At 44.3% G+C, this 26,545-nt stretch overlaps 1 protein-coding gene across 1 annotated transcript in view; it reads left to right on the forward strand.

Moving 5' to 3' along the window:
* GPATCH2 (G-patch domain containing 2) overlaps positions 1-4,815 on the forward strand; it is a 103,035-nt gene extending 98,220 nt beyond the window's left edge. The window contains exons 10-11 of the mRNA XM_072140112.1: positions 3,422-3,642; positions 4,604-4,815. Of these exons, the coding sequence (XP_071996213.1) occupies positions 3,422-3,591 (170 nt within the window). The 3' untranslated portion in view covers positions 3,592-3,642; positions 4,604-4,815. The remainder of the gene's footprint in view (positions 1-3,421; positions 3,643-4,603) is intronic.
* Positions 4,816-26,545: the final 21,730 nt, after the last annotated feature.

Below are 26,545 nucleotides of genomic sequence, written 5' to 3' on the forward strand. Positions count from 1 at the left end.
CCATCACCGGAGCACAGAGTTTGCCAGACAGGATTCAAGGCCTCTTGCAGTCCCAGGCAGCCCAGGACCCTGGAAGGAAACTACAATGATAATCCAAAACTTCTTCTCCTTCTATCTACTGTATTGGTGTCCTCAGGTGCCTTTGCAATTTAAACCTGTGACAGAGCAAGGGGTAATAAGTTACTGCTTTAATGTTGCATTGGTACTTTGCTAAAAATAGGTGGGTTTTGGTTGTAGTTTGGTCTAAAAGGTTTGCCAGACGGGCAACTCTTTACTCCTTACCCTCAACAAGGAGCCTTGGGTGGCCATGATCCTATCATCACTTCTTCAGTTGTTCTTCCATGAACTGATCAACGTCGTTTTCTAGGAACCTTTCATTAATCTAGAATATCTGATAATCCTGCACCCATCACGTCCCTTTAAGGCTGTAGGATAAGCTAACATGCTTGGTTAGGCACGAGTACCAGTCATTAAAAGGTAAAACTGGAAAAAGCAGGGGCAGGCGTTTAATAAAAAAAACATTTGGTGGAGTTACCTGCTTTGACTTCCTGTTCCTGTGGTGCAGCTCCCGATCCTGGCTTGGCCAAAGGTCACGTGAGTGCAGCGGCCAATCGACTCCCTCGGACATCATAGAAGCAATGCAAAAATGTGTTTGCACTATGGCCCCAGATCTGCTCTTCTCTTGCAAAAATGTTCCTTGTTACACCCCATCTCTCTCTACACTACCCCGGGGGTTAATATCCGACGTCCAGTCATTACACCCACGGTACATATATAAGACGCCAGTGTTCCTTGAGCAATAAGCAACATTAGAAATCAGCATATTTGCAAGCTGTTGTCTTAAAAAAAATGATGAAACAGATGTTTACCCTCCAGCAGCGTTAGACCTCTGATCTGATTTTAGATTACAGATGGAATTGAATTAATTCATAGCAATCCCGGTAAAGTCGAGGGTATGGCGCGGAATGCCGGAGCGCTGCTTAAATCGAGTCTACCTGTCTTGACAGCTGTTGAGCAGAAATGAATGATCTCTCATTTTCATGTAAACTAGCCTTTAATGCTGTCATAAACACCATCTTTAACAGGGGCTACAAGACATCTATCATTTTTAACTAAGCTCTGTTCCTCTACTAGACTACCGCTCAACGCTGTGTCCCTGACGTACGAGTCACCGAGAGATCTAGAAAACTAGACTGTGTGCTTAGAGTTTACTGTATTATTTGGATAGTGCTTTTTGTACCATATACAACGCTAGTGAAGGGGCTGCAGGGATCTTTCACTATCTCCATCAATTCCAACTCTTGGTGACTTCCTGTTCCTGTGGCGCAGCTCCCGATCCTGGCTTGGCCAAATGTCACATGAGTGCGGCAGCTAATCGACTCCCTCAGAGAGAAGCAATACAAAAATGTGTTTGCACTATGGCCCCAGATCTTCTCTTCTCTTGCAAAATTTCCCTTATTACACCCCATCTCTCTCTACACTACCCTGGGGGTTAATATCCGACGTCCAGTCATTACACCCACTGTTCATACACCCATCAATTCCAACTCTTGGTGACCTGTAATAGATGCCGTCCCACCGATTTTCACATAGTTGGAATTTTCTCTGTAGCCCCCACCATTCCCAATCAATCAATTAATCATTCTAGTTGGATGTCTACTGTCAGATGGTGGTGCCAGGCTTTCCGATCCAGCCAAGGACCACCCATGAGAGTACAGCTTACCATCATTTAAAGGAAATTTACCACCAAAATCCATCCGGATAAACCGGGGACACTGGTGGGCCCGGTATTTCCTGCACTACTATAGTATGGGAAAGGATCACCATTAATCAGATCTGGATCGCGGATAACAATTAAACCCCTTTAATGTGTTAAGCTGTCAAGTTGTAGAAAATTTACCATCAAAATGAAGGACCACCCATCTGACCGCACAGAAGTCTACCATTAAAGTCAAGCATGATAAACCATGGTTGGACACTTACTCATAGATCCAGGCTCCGTGACTGTGGTCATCTTCTTATATTTGTTATCCGTGGCCTCCTTCCTTCTAAAATCAACTTTTATGATTATGCTAATGAGCCAGCAGGCCTCCCCCTGATCCATTTGCACTTCCTGTAATCTAAGCTTCAGTCAGCACATAGTGTGCACCTGCACACCAACAGCCTGTGTATCTACAGCATGGAGGGGCTCTGATTACAAGCCCATAGCCTTTCTAGCTAATGAGCATATTTTTAAGTTGAATTTAGGAGGAAGGAGGCCATGGTTAATAAATATAAGAAGATACCACAGTCACCGTACCTGGATCTATGAGTAATGTCCCTGGTTTATCAGGATGGATTTTGAAGGTAGATGATATTTTGATGATATCTTAGACACTCTACTATCAGATGGGAGGTCCTGAGCTGAAGCTGAAAATTTCAGCTACACCAAAATCGGCAAAGTGACACCTATTAAAGAACACCAAGCGTTGGAGTTGACGGAGATGGAGAAAGAGGAAACGCGGAACCCCAAAGAGAGCAAAAGATAAAAGAAAGATGCTCCACCCACTGGTTATATACATCACCCGATGGTCAAATCGTCTTCACCAGATTGGCAGATTCCAACTATTTATTGTATTATGATGATGGGTTATCCCTTGCTATAGTAGCTATCCATGGGGCTGGCCATCAGTCCTCTGTCACTAGGATATTGGTGGTTTATCCCTCCAGTATGCCACGTTTGCCACCAAAAAAATGCAATTTTGTAACGGCCTCATCTCTAGGATTTGGCCAACTGCTCAAATCCAAGGGTTCCGGGCACTTGTTTTGGTAACACTGCTCCCTTTGCAACGCTTTTCTCATCCAAGCTATGTACAGGCGGTCCCCTACTTAAGGACACCCGACTTACAGACAACCCATAGTTACAGACGGACCCCTCAGCCCACTGTGACCTCTGGTGAAGCTCTCTGGATGCTTTACTTTATTCCCAGGCTGCAATAATTAGCTGTAAGGTGTCTGTAATGAAGCTTTATTGAGAATCCTTGGTCCCATTACAGCAAAAAATTTTGAAACTCCAATTGTCACTGGGGCAAAACAAAAAAAATTGTCTAGAATTCAATGATAAAATATACAGTTTCGACTTACATACAAATTCAACTTAAGAACAAACCTCCAGACCCTATCTTGTATGTAACCCGGGGACTGCCTGTACTTGGCTTCATCAGTTGGGTTGGAATTTGCCCTGAAGGCCTAAAAAGGCCCCTTACGTGGAGTAAATTGGTGCAGTTTCTACCCTCCTAACGTATTGCTCGATCTTGTATATAATTAGACCTAGCTTTTGTGGCTCATTGTTCCCCCTCCCTTCTCCGTAGACTTCTATGTAATCTTCATCCCCCTTTTTTTTTACTTGTTGTTGTTTAATCATTACTTTTTATCTTTCCAGGTTTAATAGGTGAAAATGCACAACCTATCCCAGATACTAATATCGGAAACCGAATGCTCCAGAGTATGGGCTGGACGCCCGGCACGGGACTAGGACCAGATGGAAAGGGAATTTCCGAGCCTATAAGAGCCCTCCAGAGACCTAAAGGACTGGGGCTTGGATTTAGCTGATGTGATCCCCCTCCGAGACGTCTCCTAAGGCCTCGCGTTGGGAAAGGAATTGTGTGTATTTTATAACGTCTTCAGTAAATATTCTTTATAAGAAAACGTTTATTTGCTGCAACGGGAAGAATTCCGACTCTCGTTCTCCCAGCAGTGACCACCGCCCCGGTGCATTATGGATCTCACATATATATATATATATACTGCCTTTACTTGTATGTGACAACCTGGGGAGTTTTTAATACTGTGTATGATACTGTAGATCTTAGATTATAGAATCTTGACATTCCTAGTGGAACTACCCAATTGTCAACCCAATCCCATAAATCAATTAAATGTGGATCACCAACATTTATGAAGTCGGGTTTCCACCTCTGGAACATCTACGGACAAAGAAACGTGACCAGTAACTGCCATTTTAGTATCACCTGTAGGTAACTAATGGGCAAGTCAGCGTACGACCCATTAAATGGCCTTACATATGAGAACCAATGGGTTTATTGGATAATTTATGGCCTTGTGGTCAAGGCTCTTTAAAGGGTCAGATGTTGACTACCAGGTATGAAACCTGTTTGTCTTTCAGAAGAAGAGCTTATTTGCATACCGTTTCCCAGAAAGCATTGCCCACAGTTAGATCTCCGCATGGAAGACCAGTATCCACTAGAACTACCTCTATTACTTAGTCTAATTCAGATTCCAGGGCTTATTCTGTCCTGTGTGGGAGTAAGTTTGCCTCCTTGGGGTCTAATGGATAAGGCGTCTGACTTCGGATCAGAAGATTGAGGGTTCGAGTCGCTTTGTGGTCGATGAGTTGATAGAGCGCTGTCTAAGTGCTATCCCTGGGGTCTACATATGTTGAAGGAGCCCTGGGTGTGAGAATTGACACAGTTAGTCACACTAAGTGTATGGAGGGATTTTGGGAGGTAGAACCCTCAGCCGTACGACCCCAACCTTCCTCTGCTTTCCTTATATTTCAAACTGCTGAACTTTTTGGCTAATGCTGTAATTTTTTGCATTGCAGATCAGAACAACCTTGTACAAATCATCCCCAACGACGAAAGAAACTATCCAAACCAATGACACCCTCAGTGTTCCAAATTTAGACCAATCACAGCCCGAAACCCTTTGTAAATAGAAATCTTATGTTCCCCAAATTCTTTTCTTCTTTCTCTGTTTTTCACCGATTTTTAAAAAAGTATTGAATTCTGCCAAACAGAAGGGACCGACAGTATTCAGATGACGTCCAAACTAGAACGTGGGGATAAAAACTGGACCAGGAAATCTTGTTATCGGATTGGTTGCAGTGTTTTAATAAGGCCTTATGATGTTTTTAACATGGCATATTATATATATATAATATATGATTTTAATGTAAAGCTTTATTCTTGGCCCAATTTAAATCGAAGCTCAATAGGGTCAGGTTATGGCTATTTTCCCTAAGGTGCAGCTGGAATCACTCCCTATAAATGCTGGAATATTTTTAATAGACCTGCAGGGAATGTAAGTTCCTGCAGGTGGTTCTGAGATGCTCATGCACTGTTTATGCAGCCTGCTCTCACCCCCTAGGCTCATAATATGTCCCTATGCTGCTGGGGTTAAGGGCTCCATGAAAGTGAGTCAAGAGTCTTCCAGCCGAAAGAGGTTGAGACTCTGTGGGCAAGAAGGGGTTGAAACTCTAGGCAGGAAGGGGTGTGGGCACTCTGTCGGCAGGAAGGTGTGTGGACATTCTGTCGGCAGGAAGGTATGTGGACATTCTGTCGGCAGGAAGGTGTGTGGACATTCTGTCGGCAGGAAGGGGTGTGGACACTCTGTCGGCAGGAAGGGGTGTGGACATTCTGTCGGCAGGAAGGGGTGTGGACATTCTGTCAGCAGGAAGGGGTTTTGATCACTCTGTCGGCAGGAAGGGGTGTGGACACTCTGTCGGCAGGAAGGGGTTGAGGCTCTTCCTTCAGGCTGGGAGGGGTTGAGGCTCTTCCTTCAGGCCGGGAGGGGTTGAGGCTCTTCCTTCAGGCCGGGAGGGGTTGAGGCTCTGTGGGCAGGAAGGGTTGGAGACTATGTCAGCCGGAAGGGGTTGAGGCTCTTCCTTCAGGCCGGGAGGGGTTGAGGCTCTTCCTTCAGGCCGGGAGGGGTTGAGGCTCTTCCTTCAGGCCGGGAGGGGTTGAGGCTCTTCCTTCAGGCCGGGAGGGGTTGAGGCTCTTCCTTCAGGCCGGGAGGGGTTGAGGCTCTTCCTTCAGGCCGGGAGGGGTTGAGGCTCTTCCTTCAGGCCGGGAGGGGTTGAGGCTCTTCCTTCAGGCCGGGAGGGGTTGAGGCTCTGTAGGCAGGAAGGGTTGGAGACTATGTCAGGCGGAAGGGGTTGAGGCTCTGTGGGCAGGAAGGGTTGGAGACTATGTCAGGCGGAAGGGGTTGAGGCTCTGTGGACAGGAAGGGGTGGAAACTAGGAAGGAAGAGGTGGAGGCTCTGTCAGCAGGAAGGTGTTGAGTCTTTTCAGGCTGAAAGGGGTCAAGGCTCTTCCCCAGTGGCTATCATGTGCCATGATCTGGTCGGAAAAAGACCGGACTCCTCCTCGGCAGAATAAGCCTTTCAATTTCTGCCAAACTCTGTGCCATAGTAGATCAAAGACCCCAGCAGCACAAGGACTTGCTGCTTATACGGTGGGGTTTCCTTCAAAGTGTCTCTAAACTTCCCTTTAAGGCGACCCAACGTATTGTGTGAGACAACTACGAGGAGTAAGCAATTCTCCTGACAGTCGTCGCTACATTGGTCATATTGATATTGTGTGTTTTTACAAAATGTATAATATCCGTTTCCTATTTTAATATTGGAAGGATCATCATGTGTTATGTCATTTATCACTGAGCAAAGACCCAATAAATCAAGACAAGTTATAGATCAATCAGAAATCAGTTAGGGTTTAGGATTTGGGCAATGTTACGGCTGGAGTCAGTATTCTAGTTAAAGGGGTTTATCCAAAAATAAATAAAATAGAAAATTATATATTAACAACATGTCCTGTTCAGGCCTCAGACTTCAGGTGGGAAGAGGATACAGGAAAACATGGACTTTAGTATTGGTTTCCCACAATACACTGGGACTGAGCACCAATCTAATGCAGAACCACCTTCATCAGGCCCGCCCCTGAGGATCCGGTCTATGATCATCAAGAAATTGAACCACATCCTACAAATGGTTTCGCTTCTGTTGCGATGTTACGACCAGTCCTCGTATACCAGAAGCCCCCAACCAACGCGGGAATGGCCCGAAACCGTCAACTGCCAAACTAGAACAATCGAGTCCTGGAAGCCCTCAACATCACTGAAGGGTGGAGAATTTTAAGTTAGTTTTTATGTTAATTTCAATCCTAAAGTTTTATTTCCGAAATCTTCTATGGACCTGGGGTCTTGCCGATAAGTTCCGATGTTGGATCGTCGTTGTGTCCTCTCGCTCCATGAGGGTTCTTATTGATTTTGGGCTTGTTATGCGGGACATGAAGGTTATGCTTGTAAAATCTATATAAAAGCATAATAAAAAAAAATATACTGTTTCTATTTAGTTTGATTGTTTCCTGTTAATGGTATGTATCAGTAACCATGTACTACAGTCAGTCTTGGGTATTGCCCCTGGAGAGATGTGTAATCATAACGCTGTGTATGTTGTTAGTATCAGCAGGACTGTGAATTATAGATTTATATCCTATGTTTGTACTGGGGGCATCTCCTCGCACAGCTGTTCTCTCCGCAGCCAGTGTTGAGTATTGTCCCTGGTGATCTACGTTATCCTTGTCGGACTGGCCCACTATAGCATCAGAGAATCCTTTGGTGGGTCCAACGCTTTTATAATGGGCCTCAAGGATCCAACAGAACACAAATTCAATTTGAAGTGTATGACCGCACATAAATCTACCACTAAAGTCAAGCATGAGAAACCAGGGACATTACTCATAGATCCAGGCACCGGGACTGTGGTATCTTCTTATATTTGTTATCCATGGACTCCTGCCTTCTAAAAGCAACTTTTAAAACTATGCTAATAAACCTGAATAGCTATGGGCGTATTAAAGAAGGCCTCTGTGCTCTGGCTTCACATGCTGTTGTTACACTGTGCAACAGCACGTCACAGTCTCACCTTCACAGTGTGACAGTCTGTGAATCTGCAACAGGGAGGGGCTCCGATAACAAGCCCGTAGCCCTTGTAGTTCATTAGCATAATTATGAAGAGCTCTGGGGGGGTTTACTGTGGCCCCTGTTTTTTTAATACTTGATTGTGATTATATATTTTCCTTAAAGGGGTTTTCCATGTAGAAAAACGTAGACACACATATGCCCTCCTCCATTTCCCAGTTACTGTATCGTGGTCTCCATGGGCAAGCAAAAGTGTATTCCCCAGAAAATGGAAGTCACATGTCCATGGAGGCTACACGGGAGCGGTAAGAATGTTATTTTTTTCGTGCCCTGTTTCCTACATCTCCAAAAATAAATATAAAAATTATACTAAAAAATTACCAATAAAACGTCTAAAATAAATCCAAATATTTACTATGAATAAACTTCAAAACAATATATTCACAATAAATACAACAACTGTAAATATAAACAATTAAGATGAATGTAGGTAAATGTCATGTCGAGCCTCTCATCCTGATGGACCCTTCTGGAACCTTCTGTATCGGTAAGAGCCGTGGTGACAGATCTGTATTACAGCAGATTCTTCAGGGGGGGGAGGGGAAAAAAACAAAAATTGACGAGTTTGTCTGGCGGTGTCATCTGCTCCTTTTTAGCAGCTCTGGAGGTCCTGGCCCCATTATAGATGATTTAGAAATTGAAGCGAGCTCAGATCATGTGTATGACTTGAAAGCCTTAGTTAGTGGACCTCATCTGCATTCCAGTTTTCACTTACACGCAGACATTGGGAGGCCCCCGTAGCCACGAGATGAGAAGGCTCTGACACCGGCTTGATTTGCTGAGAGAGAGAATAAATGGGTTTTTCAAAAGATGAGGAAATATTCCCATTACCGGCCAATTTACAGCATTTTATCTGTTCTCCAAACATGTCACTTCTGCTATTGTTGTCTGGTAATTACCCGGAGAGACAGGACGGAGAAACAAAGTCCGGATACATATTCCGATAGATGGCGGGAAGAGCCGACGCATAATCCTGATGAAGGCGCGTTTTAGGGACGCAAGGCGCGTTATGATTGTGAATAGGTGGCGCACGCTGGTAAATAGGATCCCGCTCAATCCGATTACCTCCGACTAATTAAGTATTGTCCATGGAGTTTCCTGACGTCGGAGGACGGAGTCTGGTTTTTTTATAGGATGGGATAAAAGTGCACGGATTTTACTGAGGGTTTTGTTCATATCTTAAAATTGTCCAAAGGAGTCGCAGCTAGGAAAGGGAATAACAACTTCCACCAAACATAAGAATCGGGGAGCCGTTCCCGCTAATTGAACAAGCACAAGCCGGAGCGGATAGGACCGCCATGGGCTCTGGGCGGGATGAATATTATAGCCCCTACAAGTCTGGAATCACTTCCTACATGTGGAACTAGAATTGGCTTCTTAGGGAATGGAGGATGCGTCCCTTCTGGCTGATTTCAATCTGTGGTTTCAGGACCTTTGGAGGACCTACAAAGGTCCTGAAATGGCTCTTGTGTATTGAGAGCAGGAACAGGTGTACGAGGATTTCATGGGTGTAGGACCTTCTTAGTATAAAATTTGGTGTTTTTGGTGGCCACCCAAACCACCTATATTATAATCCACTATTGAGCACGGCTTGTGCTACATTCAATATTATGGAAGTGTCGGAATTTGTTGCGCACAGTGCTTGGTTAAGCACCCACATTCGATCGGGTGGGTATTTATCTGTACTTGTACGACAGCCCTGAAATAGGTGCTAATTGCAAACGGTCAGAAATTCCATGTATTTTCCCCTATACACCACCTCTAACCTGAGTGGGCATGGAAGAGTTTGAAGGGGGTGCAACTGGCAGTGGAGTGGGCCGCTGCGGGGTGACCCTGCCACACCCTTGTGCACTGGCTAGAACTTTTGACTAGGGATGACCGGACACATTGCAATTTGGATTCTACTCATCACAAATTTTAAAAACCTGTTCGGGTACCAAACCCAGACCCCAATCAGTAACACCGATTGCGGGTAATAACCACCCGTGATCACTAACGGCACCAATTGCAGACATTAACCGCAGGGGAAAGTAGGCCCGAACCCATCCCTGAACTTCTATCATACAACTGCACACATGAGAGACCCGTAGATGGAGCGCTGAGCTCAGCAAATTCTGCCATTCCCATAGTATTCAATGGAGCGGTACAGGACCCCGGTTCTCATGATCCATAGGAGTTCCTGCATTCAAACGTCCACCAATTAGATGGGGGATAACAATAATAATTGCTACAACTAGTTTATGAGGGATAATATCAAATTGGAGGCATCGGGCACCTGGTATCACCACCAATCAGTAAGAAGAGACCGTGGCATTCAGATGAACACACTGGCTTCTTTACAGTCTACCAAGCACAGCGCCATTATGTGGTATAGTGGTCTTGCACGGTATTGCAGCTCACTTAAATGGGATTGACTTACAAGCTGATCATTTGACAGATGGATGATACATCATAGACCTGCCAAACCTGAGGAGCTATCGCTAGATTGCTGCTTCTAAGAGTCCGACTCCTGGTATTGAAATACCCCTTTAAGACTTCTCTGGTGGCCTAATGTGAAGGAGGGTTTATATACTTCAGTATAAAGTTCCACATCTGCGGTAGAAGAGATTCACGAGTTTAGGTGTTTCCCAGTATAGTGATAGTGATGAGCTCTCCGTACTGTAGCCCCTCAGATTGTGGGGAGTCATCTAATCCTGGCGGCCTCTGAATCCACAAAGAGAACGGAGCCAGAAACATCTCTATTCTTGTGTAGTGGCCAAGATGTGTTACTGCACCTCAACATCCTTGCAGTATAATGACCCAATTGAACAGAAGGTTGGATCTCTGCAATTTTGTATTGTTGTTCTACCATTAATATCAAGAAACTGGAGAACCGCTTTAATGTCAGATGGTCTGGCAGATTATGCATCTCCTCAGGCTTTAGCGATGTGTCCGGGCCATAATGGTAATCAGATTTCTATATTCATGGTTGGGGGGCACAGTTCTATCTATGGTCTATAGGTCTCGGGTCTACATGCCCAGAGCCCCCTTTGTATGGCAGTCATAGCTTCAGACTTCAGCCTTCCTTACATAAAACTGTGCTGCAGTAACCTGACACAGCCACTACACTGTCCATGGAGCTGTTCTTCTGGCTCGGTTCTTTGTGTTAGTTCCAGCACCAGTTCAAGTTCAAACCTCATGGATAACGAATATAAGAAGATTACCCCAGTCCCGGTGCCTGGGTCTATGAGTAATGTCCCTGGTTTATCAGGATGGATCTTGATGGTAGATTTCAGCCATCACAGATTGAGAGGTGTAGTCCTAGAGTTTTGGGATCCATCATCGGCAGGAGGTCGGCTGTCGGGTGGTAAGTCTTGGGCTGCAACTCAGTGTCTTCAGATCCAGATAGAGCTGGATGTAATGGTGATGCAAAGAGCCTTTGGCTATTGAGGCTCTTCCGCAGCTGTGTGTGGCACAGGTTGGCCATGATGATGATGATGATGTCATCCCGCCTGTTTGCTATAGAACCGCCCAAATCAGCAGCAGGAAAGAGTAGGATAATCCTTTATTAGTCCCACAGTGGGGAAATTCACAAGTAAAGGTTGTATGGGGGTATCAGGAATAGGTGAGGATGCAAAAAGGCTACAACACAGTTCTGTTTATCCAAAATTTGTCGATAAAGCATATTTGAAACAAAAAAAAATGGGAATTCTAAATTGGGAATAAATCGGGAACCAACAGAAAGTGGAATAATTAGTAACCGGCTACGGAAAATACGGCATTATACTACTGTAGGTGGTGGCACGGGAAGGGAGCACGATAGTGGGGGCCATGTAGAATACTTTTTGGGCACCCTAGTGGGTGGGATTCAGGACAAGTAAAGGGCGGGGCTTGTGAGCGGGGAACATTTTCCAACACGCAATGTGCCCCTCATTCCGAGTCCCGAATGTTGTGAAGTTTGCATATATTTGCATATATTAGCATATATCTGTAATGTAACGCCTCTAGTGCTGTGGGAGCCATAACGGAGCATCACCGCAGTCATAGAGTATAACAAGCAATCGTAGACAGCGGCCGTGATTGTGCAGAGTTAATAGCAGTCCTACTTGGGAATAATCCTAATATATATGTCTTCTCTGTTCTAGAGATAAGGACATTTGGGTAATCTCCCGATCCGGCTGCCCTGTTTATGATTCCCGTCCATGTCTTATCTGTAGATTCAGCGCTGACATATTTTGAGTGCTTTCTCCCTTCCCCTATATACACAGTGACATTTGTAGAAATATTCTAACACTCACTGTAATTTATCATCACTATCAGCATCAAACCTTATATTTATAGGGGAAAAAAATAAAAAATCCTGTCCTAAATGTGACAGTAATCTAAATAACCATTTCTCAGCTGTATCTGGCTGCGCGCGGCTCGCTGACATCTTCTCGATACATTGTGGAAATGAAATCCGTCAGGTCTCCGTCTGCCCGATACTTTCTGGGAATAAGCGTGACATTAATACAGGAACGGCCTGAAACTACATTAGCCGCTTAACCCGTGAGGACGCCGTTTTCGCCGAGGCCGTGTTCCCCGATTTTCCATGCGCTTGGGTCTGTTTAGATCTAGACTAAATCAAAATGCTAATTTCTAATTTCCTGCCGTGTAAAAGGTCCTGTAATCCGGCATCGACGGAACCAGCGCCATGCAGAATAGAGGATATTCAGATATAGGATTTGTTATACGACTAAACTCAGGTGGTCGTAGTGTTCGGAAATGACTGTTGTTGTTGAGTCCTATACATGCAGTCCCCGGGTTACATACTAGATAGGCTCCATAGGTTTGTTCTTAAGTTGAATTTGTATGTACCGTATTTTTCGGACTATAAGGCGCACCTTATAGACCAGTGCGCCTTATATATGAACCGTACTTACAGACAGCAGCTGCCTTGTACTGTGCACAGGTCTGCCACCTGCTGGTCATTCATCCTTATAATTAGGTGCGCCTTATAGTCCAGTGCGCCTTATATATGAACCATACTTACAGACAGCAGCTGGCTTGAACTGTGCACAGGTCTGCCACCTGCTGGTCACTCATCCTTATAATTAGGTGCGCCTTATAATCCAGTGTGCCTTTATATATGAACCGTACTTACAGCTAACAGCTGCCTTGAGCTGTGCACAGGTCTGCCACCTGCTGGTCATTCATCCCTATAATCAGGTGCGCCTTATAGTCCAGTGCGCCTTATATATGAACCATACTTACAGACAACAGCTGCCTTGTACTGTGCACAGGTCTGCCACCTGCTGGTCATTCATCCATATAATTAGGTGTGCCTTATAGTCCAGTGCGCCTTATATATGAAACATACTTACAGACAGCAGCTGGCTTGAACTGTGCACAGGTCTGCCACCTGCTGGTCACTCATCCTTATAATTAGGTGCGCCTTATAATCCAGTGCGCCTTTATATATGAACCGTACTTACAGACAACAGCTGCCTTGAGCTGTGCACAGGTCTGCCACCTGCTGGTCATTCATCCTTATAATCAGGTGCGCCTTATAATCCGGTGCGCCTTATATATGAACCTGGACATTTTAGAAGGCATTTATTAATGGTGCGCCTTATAGTGCAATTTTATGATTGTAGATCCAGACAAAAATTTTTTTTGCCCCAGTGACAATTGGAGATTCAACATTTTTTTGTTGTAATTGGACCAAGGATTATCAATAAAGCTTCATTACAGACACCTTACAGCTGATCATTGCAGTCTGGGACTATAGTAACATCCAAAGAGGTCACCAGAGGTCACAGTGGGCAGAGGGGTCTGTCTGTAACTATGGGTTGTCTGTAAGTCGGGTGTCCTTATGTAGGGGACCGCCTGTATTTGGCACTAAATTTCATACTTGCTGCATCTTGGAGGCAAAAGACACCAAAAGCCTATAAAGACCTTCTTCTACCCAAAGGTATTGGTTAGATAGCTTGAGTAAGGTGAACTAAAACTAGAAGGATTAGTGGTTGGGATGAGTCCGATGCTTGGGAAGATTCTGTTTGATTTATGGGCCACTTGGAGCATGGCCTTGATGCTATGGATTGCTGGGAATTTCGTGTTTTGGTATATTTATGCAAGGATTTGGGTGCACGGAGCAGCAGAGACATGGATTGGTTGTTTAGCTATTGGGGCTTATTTACTAAGGGTCCGCGGCTGCACTTTCGTCGGATTTTCCGCCGTTTTCAGGGATTGCACGACTGTGACAGGTATTTAACTGGGGATTGTGTCGCACGTGATCGGACCGATGGGGGGGCGGGCCGTTGGACGATCTGACGGATTCGGACTGAGCGCAGGATTTAACATTCAAATTGTGCCGCATACAATGCACTTACATGCTCCAAGAAGAAGAAGGTGAACTCTGGGGACCTGAGCGGGGAAGCGACACATGCAGGATATCGGGCGCACGATCTTAGTGAATCGCGGCACAGTGCATTGCGGTTGAACGATGCACTTTCGGGGGACGCGCAGGACGGGTAAGTAAATGTGCCCCATTGTGTGGCTTTAGTAGGTTGGTCAACAATTTAAAGAGTTAATACCTGCATTGGTGCCAGAGTGGACCACATGGGATCTTTGCATTTGCTATAGCCCGTGACCGTGAGTCGCTGGTAAAGTCCAATTTTACACAAGGCAGGACATGGCGTAGAATTGTCCAAAAGCCCAGCTGCAGCGTCCTGATGTATCCGGAGAGTAGGGCTTTCATTATATGTCACCACACAAGGCACCGGCATATAATAAATGTCCCCTATTGACTAGCAAATATGATAGGAATCTTATATTATGCTATATCCATATGAAAGACCTCTTACATTTCGGTAACAGCTTCTCCAAAAAGGAGACATTGCTTTCAGATCCTCGGAATCGGATTTACATAAACAATCATTGTATCCCACCACATTCCACACAATATTTTTGGAATGCAAATCTCTTATCAGAGAAGTTTGATGACAAACGTTGGAATCAGAAAGAAGCTTTTCATGATTTGGTTGTATTACAATTGGAGTGCGGACAGAGCTCCCAGCGGCGCCGAGCCTCGGGCTATAGATACAATGTAGTAATGACTATCCTTTCTTTCCTCTGAAGCTAATTATGGCATAATTAATAACTAATAGAAGCCGCCATCTCAAAGCGCTCAGATGCAGCCCCTATTTGCGATGATGTCATCTTCCATCTAGAAACTTCAAGACCTGCATAGTGGGACCTCATAGATGGGACATAGACCTGTTGCGTCTTCTTAATCCAGTATGTGATTGCAACTGCTGCCTCTCAAAAACTCCTGGTTATGTAAGGCTAAAGACCCTGATATTGCAGGACACCTGTTTCAGGCTTCTGGGGTAGTGAACCCCCTGGACTACCGCGGAGGATGACACAAGCCGTCACCTGCGACCGGAATCTAAGTGGCACCCGATTTTCACCAGAGCCCGCCGCAAAGTGGGTTGGAATTGCTGCAGGTCGTTCCACAGGTGTGACTTTTCCGTGGTGGTAGCCAAGGTAGAGGTACACAATGGCAGGCAATCTCGTGGTCGAGGACAGGCAGTAGGTCAATGAAGACGGCAACGGTTCTAGGTCAGGGATGGAGCAAGAGGTCAAGAACAGGTCCGGGGTCACAACAGGAGGTCAACACAGAGGAAACAATCACGGAGGGAAGCTTTCTCGATGATCCGTCGGAGAATGCTGGTAGCAGCCAGCCTTTATGGAAACCGGGACGGGAGCAGGAACACGGAGATGTAAGCCATGCACAATAATGCACAATGAATATTGAGACTGACTAAATGGTGGCCTTCAAAAGCTAGGTGCTAAACATTCATCTGCCATCCATTACTTCCAGGCCCTCACATTGCCCCCACATGAGTACATAAAAGGAGTGAGGTAAGTTATTGCCAGGAGTCTTGTGTTGGTTTTTCTACCCAAAGAACTCAAGTACTGAAATTTAGTATCTAGATGATATAACAAGATTCCCGTAGATGGTCAACCTGAAGACCAGATTTCTTCTTTGTGAAGTTACTGGTTTCACTAATATCCTTAGGGATGGTTCAAAACTTAATAAAGGACTGGACATTGACTAATGGGGTAGTTACCTTCAATAGGTGGAACTTAAGAAAAAGCTTTACTCCATCTGATTGGGAACTAACTCTTTCTAAAGTGTTATGGGAATATAATGGGGCAGATTTACTTACCCGGCCCATTCGCGATCCAGCGGCGCGTTCTCTGCGCTGGATTCGGGTCCGGCCGGGATTCATTCAGGTAGTTCCTCCGACGTCCACCAGGTGGCGCTGCTGCGCTGAAGATCATCGGAACGCACTGGAATACACCGGCCTATCCTGGATGAAGGTAAGTGCAAGCTCCGCGACACATTTTTGTTTTTTAAATGCAGAGGTTTTTCCGAATCCATCGGGTTTCTGTTGGGCCACGCCCCCCGATTTCCGTTGCGTGCATGCCAGCGCCGATGCGCCACAATCCGTTCGCGTGCGCCAAAATCCCCGGGCAATTCAGGGGAAATCGGCTCAAATCGGAAATATTCGGGTAACATGTCGGGAAAATGCGAATCGGGCCCTTAGTAAATGACCCCCAATGAGTCTAATAGTGAAGTGACTACCTTAAGAAGATCACTATGGGTCTAAAACAAGGTCTGATCATCGAAAAACTAATATGGAGGTTGTCACTATGGGCTACATGAATCTGACTTTGTGACCCCTACTTTGAGGATGGCACTATGGGCCAATATACCATAAAAATAACTGTGAGACTATGGCACTATGAACCTACATTGAGTCTAGTACGGCAAAGACTTCTATAAGGTCCTATTGGCCTAAACATCTAGTAATGTGAAGACTTCTAAGAGGCTGATTGATAGATTCGATACTGTAGAGATTACTGTAAGGCTTCTCTAAGCACTTCGTAATTTTCATATTGTCAAGATGCTAGAATGTTGTCACTATTGGCTTACATCGAGTCTTACTTTGCGAAGATTGCGATGGGCCATCCATTGGTCTGCTACTGTAAAGAAGGCTCTGCGGCAGGTACTTTGAGTGTACGATGATTTTGAGAGTGGAATTTTAGTCCTAGCATGATAGAGCATCGGCCCTACAAGGCTGGTCGTATTCATTTGTCCTATCTTTATTACAATGAAGTAGAAGAGCTCACCCTATTTGAAGGAAACCCAAATACCAATGGAGAAAAAGCCCTCAAAGATGTCCTGAGCCCTCGGGTTCACTATAGGATTCAAGCCGTGGTGATTCAACTTGTTATTGTAAAACATAGCAGAACGCATTTTAGGGTACAACTTGCCCCTTCGTCAGGTCTACAAAACATATATATTCATTTATGGACCTGATGAAGGGGCAAGTCCTGCCTGAAACATATTTTACTATGATTTACAATAAAAAGTTCAATGAACTGAACCCGAGCAGCATGGCATCTATGAGGGCTTTCTAGCCAATGGTATTTAGCTTTGTCCTATCTGGGTACCCAGACACCCATCACCGTAGCAGCCCGTCGACTTATCGTTTGTACACTAGGGGTTGTGTACAACCTGACCAGGTGAGAGAACATCTAATATTTTACTCTTTTTCACAATTATCTCCATGTTTTTCAAAGAAGCTTCAGCACTATGAGCGCTCCTCACCCCGTTTTCCTTCCTAATGTTTTCTACTTGAAGGAAAGGATTCATCATCCCTCCAGGCACCTCAAAGGGTCCAGTTGCTCGTTAAGTGCCCCTTTCTTCGTCTCCTTGGCCAAAGTGTACCATAGGTTGCCCATTTTTTTTTTTGGTCTGGTAAAGAGTTATCTCCAAGAGATATTCATATATCATACAAGGCGGCTCTTACTCTAGAGGACTCAAAACATCTGTATATCAAATAGACAGGGTCGGTTCCAGGTTTCATTAGGCCCCTGGGCGACAGAGACTCAATAGGCCCCTTTGCAGTGAACTCACATTGCGGCATGAAAAATTCCGAAACTAAAACTACTCTTGTCTCCTGTTCCCTACCCCTCTCATAGTTATTTTATATACAGTCCCCTCACCCCCAATTCATTCCTGCCCAGCACTTGCCCAGGTATGCCCAGTACTGGTACCGGCCCTGCCGATAGAGGACCATACAATCATACATTTATTCCACCAGTATAATACATACATCTCCAGTGTTTATGTTGAAGCTAAGAAACCCCGAATAACCCGGAATACTACATGGACTCGGATGATACTTTTGTGTCAGGTTCACTTTAAGCCAAAAGGTTAAGGTTTGCTATTAATTACAGCGAGTAGATAAATATCCATTTTCCATAGTGATTTATGGCCTCTTCTTATTTGGTCGGGGCACGGCTAATCACACATTCAAGGTAAGTCCATATTCTATGTTAATGTTTCTATTATTTTAATATCCCCGCTTTCCTCATTCAAAGTCGGAGAGATTATTGTTAGTGCCAACTCATTTGATTTATCATTTACAGAAAGCACTTGTTCAAAAAGTCACCGGGAGATATTAAATGATGATTGCTTGCGATGAATTTCTCCTCAACATCTGCAAAGCCAATTTTAGTTTTTTTCTGCTTCCACTTAGCCCGTAAATGAGAGATCTTTAGCATTCATAAATAGGATACATGAGACTCCGCTCACTGGAAACCAACCGAAAATTTAGGGCTATTTTTTTTTTGCAAAAATTGTCACGTAAACCGGTACCGGGCCCCCGCTGAATTATGTGAAGCTTGGCGCAGGGGCACATGGGTTTCTAATGAACTCCAACTCCTGACCTTTATGTCAAGGGCATTGTCCATTTTCAAGTCAAATTATGTTTTTATTTTTATGATTATTTTTGAATGTGGTGGCGCCGGTGAGATGCATATTACGTCTCCGAAGCCGCCGCAACTAATGTCAGCAAATGTGTGGAAATAAAAGATTTATGAATATATTTACTTCCGATTTTTTAGAAACTCCATCATCTCACCTGCGAAAGTTGACTTCATCAGAAATGAATTTATTTCCTAAAGTCTAAGATGAGAAAAAAATCTTTTGGTGGATTCTCACTGACTTGGTCCCCATGCCCACATTGGCCCTTTAGAATACTATATCTCCAACATGAGTCCAACATGAAGATATTTTACCCCAAATAATATCCAGTACCACATATTTTGAAGGTTGACTTTGTAAGCCAAAGCCCCACCCGTGACAGAGGAATCTCCCCCAAATGGTGAATGCAACGCTTTGTAGACAACTACATTGAGACTCTTGCCCAGAATAGGATACTAAATGTCGACAATTATCCTTTCAGTGGCTAAGGTTCCTCTTTGTGGAGACCACCAACAAGCATAGGAAGTTCTTTCCATGGAAAACGGTGAAAATTGGATATTCTCCACGCAATGTAGATATCTACTTTGAAGGTCAATTAAGAGGACTTGAAACATTTAAGCCAAAGCACAAAATTGTAGACCACTGTTTTGAAAGTTCTTCCTCAAAACCAAAAATATAAACCCCTTGATGTAGCTTTCAGAGAGTAAGGCTTGAGAAGTATGGCTACCAACTATGATGGACACTTTCGGAAACAAATTTTCCTGGGAGAACATATGGAAGTTTTCTAAAATCCATCCCACTGACACCACTGAGGTCAAAGCCCTATCTATTTATGAGACTTGAAATGTCATTTGAGGGAAACCAGAACATCTTCTAAAGGGTAGTAAAACATCCTTGTGTAGAGAACACTTTTAGTCTATTTACAATTAATCCAGAATTACGGTAGGTGCTCTATAACTGGGTTATAAGACTTTGAAGTAGCTCTCAGGGGTTACTATTTCTATTTATGGAAACTTTTTTTGGAAACTCTACTACTAGCTATCTTCAACAGGTATAGATATCTTCCTATCATGAAGGTCAAGTCTATGTCTTACCCATGAAGAAGACTTTAAACATGACAAAGGATTTGAACCGGATAGTAACCTCCTCCAAAAAAAGGCCTTTGATGTAGGGGGTACTGTTACTCTAGGTGGAGACCTATTGGAAACAACCCCCACAAAGAAGTCCCTTGATGTAGGGGGTACTGTTAGTCCTTGAGGTGGCCACTTGTTTCAAAGACAGTGCTTCCTTAGAGAACTTCCTTTCACTATGGGTCAGCGTCCTACCCATTAAGAACCACGACTAGGGATTTTAAACAAACTAGAATATCATCTAATTTGTCACCAAGGTACTGGATAGTAGTTGTACCCAGTAACCCATGGACTCAAGACTCTGAGGCCTCAAAGGCCCCACCACCACCAGAGAAGAGACTCCATTACTACATACGGCATGCCTGCCTAAATAAATGGGTTTTAAGCTTTGGGGGTTGAGTATTAGTCTGATAGTCCAGGGTAGAGCATTCCAGAGAATTGGTGCAGCTCAGGAGAAGTCCTGGAGACATAAGTAGGAGGTTCTTATTAAGGAAGAGAGTAATCTAAGATCAGTGGCAGATCGAAGAGCACGGGATGGGGCGATAGACTGGGATGAGGGAGGAGAGATAGGAAGGTGATAAATTATGAAGAGCTTTGTGGATGAGGGGGATTAATTTAAATTGTATTCGGAAGGAGACAAGCAACCAAATATAAATATAAAGACTTGCTTCTGTTTTCAAGTTCTTTTCTAGGTTATTGCGACAGGGATTTATTACCATGACTTATTATTAATAGACATTTTACAATAGAATTATTTTGGAATATTAGGTTTGGTATTGGGGCCGGTAATTATGGGAATGATTCTTAATATATGATGAGGCCCCCGGTGCCATCATTTCTCCAGGTTATAATTTGCTGGGAGTGATGGAGATAGATGTGTGTTCCTCTTTTACGGTTTGTTATGTTCTCATAGACTTTAATTAAATTGAGAAACAAATCAGGGAGAGTACGGGGTGACGTCACGCGGTACTGGATGCCTTGGACCCGCGCGCTACGGAGGAATACAAAGTGATCTGATATTCCAGGCGGAAACTTCCAAAGTCATGGAAATATTGTCACCTGGCAAAGTGACTTCTCTTATGCTACAACCTTTGGTCCTAGAATTTAGAATTTTTGAATTTTTACACTGTTGCAGTTTTTCTAGATCTATTGGTAGGAGACCAGTATGATTGAGGCCTTAGGCACATGGCTAGATTATACCTTCCCAATATGTAGTCGCAATAGAGACCCATAAATTTGCATTGTGTCTTCATGTATCTCTATATATGCTGGATGAGGACCTGTTTAACCCCTAGGTGCAAAATCTTCTGAGGGCCCCCACTAAATGTAGCTCAAACAGTGTTACAAGTTGATATTACAATTATCATTAATATTCTAGACTTTCTCCTACTTAAATGTTAACCTAGCTGCTGGCCTAACTGGCACAGTGGTAGTGGCACTAGTACTGACTCCTACTGGTATTCCTAGTCGCCACACCAGTCCCATGCACCACTGTTTCCCTGAGAGTTCTCTCTCCTCCTTTCACAGATTGGGCCGAGTGATCTGTGAGTATGTAAACCTTACACTAATTGGCTTGAACTTAGCTGTCAATCAGTTAAGCCAATCAGTGTTGGGTACCAAGAGGAGGGGAGGGATCAGTATGGCTTGAGTATGGCTTGCCAGGGACACTCTCATTGACAGATCCAGTGAGTCACCATCACAGCTCTGAGGCAGGCGCATGTGCGATAACTCCCAGACAGTCAGCTCACAGCTGACTGTCAAAGATTGATGGTGGGGGCCCCGGGGCACGCACCCCTAGGGCCCTCCATATAATCCGACCCTGTTCTGGATGTTACATGGCATGCTTCATTGTTGCCTACACCAATAGATGCTATAGTATGGGGGTATTTAGCCCTTAGAAGCTATTTACTGCCTAGATGCCATGCAGAGCAACCTACATCATTCTAGTATAACCTACCTTGAGTAAATCTACATGCTCACATGCTCTGAAATGAGTGGTCTCAGGACAAACAACATTTCTATTTGTTCTGTTGGAAAATATGGATGTCAAAGACCTACCTGGATCTACCTCCATTAACCTTAAAAAAGTTCCACTGTTCATCCACGTATTGCATGGTTACTCCAATGTAACACTACCCTTGCCTCTACTCTACTCAATATGGGCCTCCCTTTGTAATGGCAGCTGATCTCCTCAAAATAGAGAAATCAGAACATGAGACAATCAGATGGTCACCAAGATGGCTTCTGTATCTTCCTTGTCATCGGTAGTATTCCTTTCCATTAGCATAAAACTGTATTTACAATCTGTTCTCTATGGAGCGTTAAAGGTGCATAGGACCTCTTCCATGGCGTGTCTAATCGGAGGTAAGAGGAGTATCGCTTCCAGGTGAAGATACATCTGCACATATGGCACCAGATGCCGCCGGTATGCCACCACATGGAGGTCGTGCAGCTCTGTAAGAAGGGCCCATGCAGTCTTTGTGCAGGGCCCTTAGGCATCGTAGCCATATGGTTGTATGTATTATAGCTCTTGTAGGACTCACATTGAGGTGAACAGGTACAGTATAGTATAGCACCATCTGCCTTGGTACCATGCTCCACCACATGCTGTAAGAGGCTCATATAGCATTGCACACAGTCTATACAGCTCCCGATTTTCTTGTGTACACTTCTTGTGCCACGTGCATGAGTATTTATTGTCTTCTATTGGAAATAATCCTAGTTTTCGTCCAACATGGGGCAATTTAAGCAGTAACTTATTGCTCCCTGATAATCCAACCCCGGCTGCACCGTCTCACTCTTCCTGCATTTCCAGGCAGCTTGAGATGTGTTGCTCTAAGTGGAACTCATTCTGGGTTGCCATGGACTCCAGGAGAGGTATTTATTAGTGATGAGCGGACCCGTTAAAATTTCATCTTGGCCGAAACAGGATTCCAACCGGTAGAACCACCAGCAGCGATCACGCTGCACGCCGCCATTTTGGCAAGTCATTGCTCCTGATCACATAATCCAGGAGAGACGATCCTCCCCAAAATAGCAGCTCCCTGCACTGCCGAGAGGTTGGTCTAGAACCCATCATGGGCGTTAACGGTGAGTTGTTGAGCCAAACCCAGCCCTGAACTGCTAATGAAGTTAATGGTTGGGTCCAGAGGACCCGAACCGGCAAGGTTCTATACGAACTCTAACTTTGTGGTTTGGGTCTACTTAACAGTAGTCTTGAGTCATGTTGGGTGAACTCTGTTCTGGAATGATGGCCCATGTGCCTATAGAGAGGGCTTTTAGTGCTACATTTTGAGTGCAGCATGTCCTGTGCTGTCTAGATCCACAGGACGGGGCCTTGAGTCATGTTGGACGAACTCCAATCAGCTGTGAGCCATGTGTCCATGTGTACTCTAGGCCCGTGCACTTACAGAGTGGGATTTTAGAGCACCTCTTAATCACAGCTCTTACTCTCCTGCCTAGGACTGCAGGAGGAGGTCTTATGCCATGTTGGGGGAACCCTGTTATGGAGTGATGGGCTAGGTGCCTACAGCATTGCACCTCTTGATTGCGGCACATCTTGGGTTGCCTTGGACTACAGAAGGAGGTCTTGAGCTATGTTGGAGGAATCCTGTTCTAGAGTGATGGGCTGTGCGCCTACAGCGTTGCACCTCTTGATTGCGGCACATCATGGGTTGCTTTGGACTACAAGAGGACTTCAATAATGTTAGGTGAACTTTGTTCTGGGGTGATGTGTCATGTGACTTTATAGAGGAATTTGAGTGCCGCCTCTTCACTGCAACAGTTCCTGGACTTCCTAGGACTACAAGAGGAGGTCCTGAGTCATGTTCTCCCAACTCCCGACTCCACTTCTGGCACTCATGCCATAGGATCACCACCACTGCCCTATCAGTGGACTTTATGAAAACGAAGTTACTTTTTTCCACCATTTTCACCTCCTCATTGGGATACTCTTTTATGGACCAATGCTCTAAGGCCTCTGCAGTCGCTATCTCTCCACTCCCTCGTGTCCATAATAGATATCTGTATTCACAAAGTTTAACACAAACTCTAAAATAAGTTCTAGACAAAGCATTGGATAAGCTGTGAAATCCATCAGGGGCGGCAGGAATTTTCTCTGGGCGTAGACTATGGTGCCGCTCCGGTACAGGGGTCTCTGTGTAACGTGCGGCGGTCTAGCTGAACATCCTGCCTGAATATGAACAACAGATTTGTCAGTGTGTGACAGGCTGTCAGCCCGGCTCCCAGCTGCTTGTCCAGTGTTGTTAAATCAGTACCTTGTCTAAGTGTTCAGCAAAGAGGCAATCTGTTTCCTCCATTTGCACAGGCAGGTTGCCAGTTAAAAAGCAAGTACTGGCTCCAGGCTGAAGTGCCATAAAGAATTGAAGAGATGCAATCTAAACCTATGCTGCCCTTTGGGCAACACATTTCAGGAGTGGAAAGACGAAAAATGCATTCTGTTTCTTCTTTTACTTCCAAGACATAAAAGCCGACTTACCTCAAGAAGTCCGTAATGAAATAAATCAATAGATAAAATAATAATATAAATACAAAAAAAAAAAAAAGACAATCTGCCCGTCTGGTCTATGGATAGATAAAAATAACGGATATAGAAGAAAGACATTTATAATAAAAACCAATATAAGATGTGAGAAACATCAATGGATAAATATATAAAGTAATAACAGCACTTAGTTAAAAAAATATGATTAAACTAATATTGATATAAAATGCTAATTTCTTAATTTATTTTCTTAATTGATTTTTTCTTAATTTATATCATTATTATTTATTATTATTATTATTATTATTATTATTATTATTATTATTATTTATTATTATTATTAGTTCTTAATTTATTTCTTAAATATAAAAAATTATGGATTCTGTATAAATATATAAATTTTAAAAAATTTGATTACAATTCCATGAGATGTGAAATCCTGCATTGGGCGATTTATAGATATAAAAAAAATATATAATAAATTATTCTCCTGCTTAAATATATAAATTTAAAAAAAAATTTCAAATACAATAACATTAAATATAAATTCAGCCCCGGATGTTTACAGATTAAAAAAAAAAAATTATAAATGTTAAAAAAAAAATAAAATTCAATATTAAATCTAATGAAAAAGTATATTAGTAGAATATTAAAAAAAAGAAGAAAAATGTAGAATATACACTACAGCTTGGGGTCAGCCAGAAATTTTTGTGTTTTTGTTGAAAACTCACACTTTTATTTTTTTAAAGGAGTTGCAAAATGGATAGAATATATCGTCCAGACATTGACAAGGTTTGAAATATTTTTTTTTTCATTTGAAATAATAATTTTTTTTAAACTTTGATTTCATCACAGAATTCTCCCTTTGCTGCAGGACCTTTGACCTCTAGTTGGTAATTTACTGAGGTATCTGGAGACATTCCCCCCCCCATGCTTCCATAAGCCCCTCCCACAAGTTGTATGGCTTGATGGCCACTTTTTATGTACCCTACGGTGAAGCTCCTCCCACAAGAGCTCAATGGGTTGAGATCTGGTGACTGGGCGGCCGCTCCATGACAGATAGATACCAGCTGCTGCTTCTTCCCGAAATAGATCCTGGGAGGAGCTTTGAGTCATTGTCCTGTTGGAGGATGAAATTGGGCCCCAACCACGCGTTGTCCACAGGGTATGGCCTGGCGCTGCAGAGTGATAGCCTTCCATATTCACAATCCCTCTGACCTTGTACAAATCTCCCCCTTTGCCCCAGACCATCACATGACCTCCACCATCACATGACCTCCACCATCACATGTCCTCCACCATCACATGTCCTCCATCATCACATGACCTCCACCATCACATGTCCTCCACCATCACATGTCCTCCACCATCACATGTCCTCCACCATCACATGTCCTCCACCATCACATGACCTCCACCATCACATGTCCTCCACCATCGCATGTCCTCCACCATCACATGACCTCCACCATCACATGACCCCCACCATCACATGTCCTCCACCATCACATGACCTCCACCATCACATGACCCCCACCATCACATGACCCCCACCATCACATGTCATCCACCATCACATGTCCTCCACCATCACATGACCTCCACCATCACATGACCTCCACCATCACATGACCTCCACCATCACATGTCCTCCACCATCACATGACCTCCACCATCACATGACCCCCACCATCACATGACCCCCACCATCACATGTCATCCACCATCACATGTCCTCCACCATCACATGACCTCCACCATCACATGACCTCCACCATCACATGACCTCCACCATCACATGTCCTCCACCATCACATGACCTCCACCATCACATGTCCTCCACCATCTCATGTCCTCCACCATCACATGTCCTCCACCATCTCATGTCCTCCACCATCACATGTCCTCCACCATCACATGACCTCCACCATCACATGACCTCCACCATCACATGTCCTCCACCATCTCATGTCCTCCACCATCACATGACCTCCACCATCACATGTCCTCCACCATCTCATGTCCTCCACCATCACATGACCTCCACCATCACATGACCTCCACCATCACATGACCTCCACCATCACATGTCCTCCACCATCACATGACCTCCACCATCACATGTCCTCCACCATCACATGACCTCCACCATCACATGACCTCCACCATCACATGACCTCACCTATTACATGTCCTCCACCATCACATGACCTCCACCATCACATGACCTCCACCATCACATCACCTCCACCATCACATGCCCTACACCATCACATGACCTCACCTATTACATGTCCTCCACCATCACATGTCCTCCACCATCACATGACCTCCACCATCACATGACCCC

The sequence above is a fragment of the Engystomops pustulosus genome, chromosome 3 (assembly GCF_040894005.1).
Source record: "Engystomops pustulosus chromosome 3, aEngPut4.maternal, whole genome shotgun sequence".
Lineage (NCBI taxonomy): Eukaryota > Metazoa > Chordata > Amphibia > Anura > Leptodactylidae > Engystomops > Engystomops pustulosus.